A 1969-nucleotide genomic window follows, 5' to 3' on the forward strand; every position below is an offset into this window, starting at 1 on the left:
CATTTTTTTTTTTTTTTTTTTTTTTCATTTTTATTTGATTTGTATCCTTCTCTAGGTACATATATGCTTTTAATTGTTTCAGTTTTTTATTTTTCAATTGAGAAATATATATTTTATAAAATAAACATTTTTGTAATAAGCGACATTTCTTATAAATGTAATTTATAAGGCACATATTATTTGGATAGTTCATGTTTTCGTTATGAACACAAGAGGATTTTACTACATATGGTGCGTCTTTATGATTTTCTTCTTTTAAGGAAATGTCTTCATTTTTTTTATTTCTTAATGAGTACTTTGTTATTTTCTTGTTCTTAATATTTTTTACGATTTCACCGCACCACAATAATACAATTTTATCACCTGTCCTCTTCATTTTTCAAAAGGTAAACAAATGAATAAATAAATATAAACAAATGAATAAATAAATAAATAAATATATATATATATATATATATTTATATTTTTATATTTTTATATTTTTATTTTTTATGTACGAAAGAAAAGCACATATATTAGAGTAATATACTCTATATATTAACAAAATATATAAATATAAAACTTTTAATTTTATGTTTTTTCTTATTTATATTCTTATATAGATATTATATAAAAAGGTTTATAATTTATAATAAACATATTTCATAGTCTTTTTAATTATAGAAGTTTTTATACATTCTAATTATTTTGTAAAGTTAACAATTTGTATATATTTAATTATTCATGTAATTTCATAAAACATAAATTATATAAAATGAAGTAAAAAAAAAAAAAAAAAAACAACACTGTTCTTTCAAAAAACACAAAATTAAAAACAAAAACAACAAAATAGTAATAAATTATATAAATATATTATTATATATATATATATATAATATTTATATTTATATTTATTTACACTTATATTAATTATTTTGTTTCTTTTTTTATTTTTTTTCCCCTTTGATATGTAAAATTAATAATTATATATTATTATAAAAAAAAGAAAAAGAAACAAGATGGAAATATAAATAAAAAATATTTATATATTTATTATATATATTTATATATATAATATAATATATATATGATATATTTTTTTTTGAATGTATTACTTTTAAAATATAAATATTTTTTGGCAATGTACGAAAAAGAAATAATTATATAGTATTCAAATTATTTAATGTTATAATTATATATATATATATATATATATATAACATAAATGTGGGAAAAAGAAAATAACAAAAGAATAACATAAAAGAAAAAATTACAAACATAAGAAATAAATATTCATTTTATAGATAATAAATTAAAAGGCTATACAATGTTGTAGTAGGTCAATTATTATATATGATATATATATATATATATATAATGTTATTACATATTAACATATTACCCACATATATATATATATATATAATAAAATATAGATTTATATATTTATACATTATATAAAATAGCTTTCTATATATTATATATATTATAATATATATATATATGTAATATGAATAAGTTTATGCATATGATAGATGTATTTTATTATATACAAATAAAAAAAAAATAAAAAAAGAATTATAAAAAAATAAGAATAAAAAAAAAATTAAAAGAATAATAAAAAAATAAAAAAGATTAAAAAACTTGAGCATTTTAATAATTTTTTTATAAAAAGAAAAAAAACATTATATATACATATATATATTAAGTAATAATAATATTTTTCTTATTTGTTTTATATTTATTTATTTATTTTTATTTATAGATATAACATTAAAGTGTTATATTATAAAAATGTAACAAATAGAAAAAATACTTTTATATATATAAGAGGATATTAAAAAAAAAGAGCGTACAAATAATTACTTCGTTTTTATAGATTTGTAATATATATAAATAAAAGAAAGTAATAACAAAAAATATATATTATATAAATATTATATATATATATATTGAAATATTTTTTTTTTTTTTTTTTTTTTTTTTTTTT

General features: G+C 13.2%; 1 protein-coding gene across 1 annotated transcript in view; it reads right to left on the reverse strand.

Moving 5' to 3' along the window:
* The window catches only part of PRSY57_1433800 (dynein-related AAA-type ATPase, putative), a gene marked incomplete at both ends in the record, with an annotated part of 24237 nt that extends 23861 nt beyond the window's left edge, over nucleotides 1-376 (reverse strand). Inside the window, one exon of the mRNA XM_012909937.2 lies at nucleotides 1-376. This exon is cut by the window's left edge and continues 23861 nt beyond it. Within this exon, the coding sequence (XP_012765391.2) occupies nucleotides 1-376 (376 nt within the window).
* Between the last annotated feature and the right edge of the window lie 1593 nt (nucleotides 377-1969).

Source organism: Plasmodium reichenowi, chromosome 14 (assembly GCF_001601855.1).
Source record: "Plasmodium reichenowi strain SY57 chromosome 14, whole genome shotgun sequence".
NCBI classification, from domain to species: domain Eukaryota; phylum Apicomplexa; class Aconoidasida; order Haemosporida; family Plasmodiidae; genus Plasmodium; species Plasmodium reichenowi.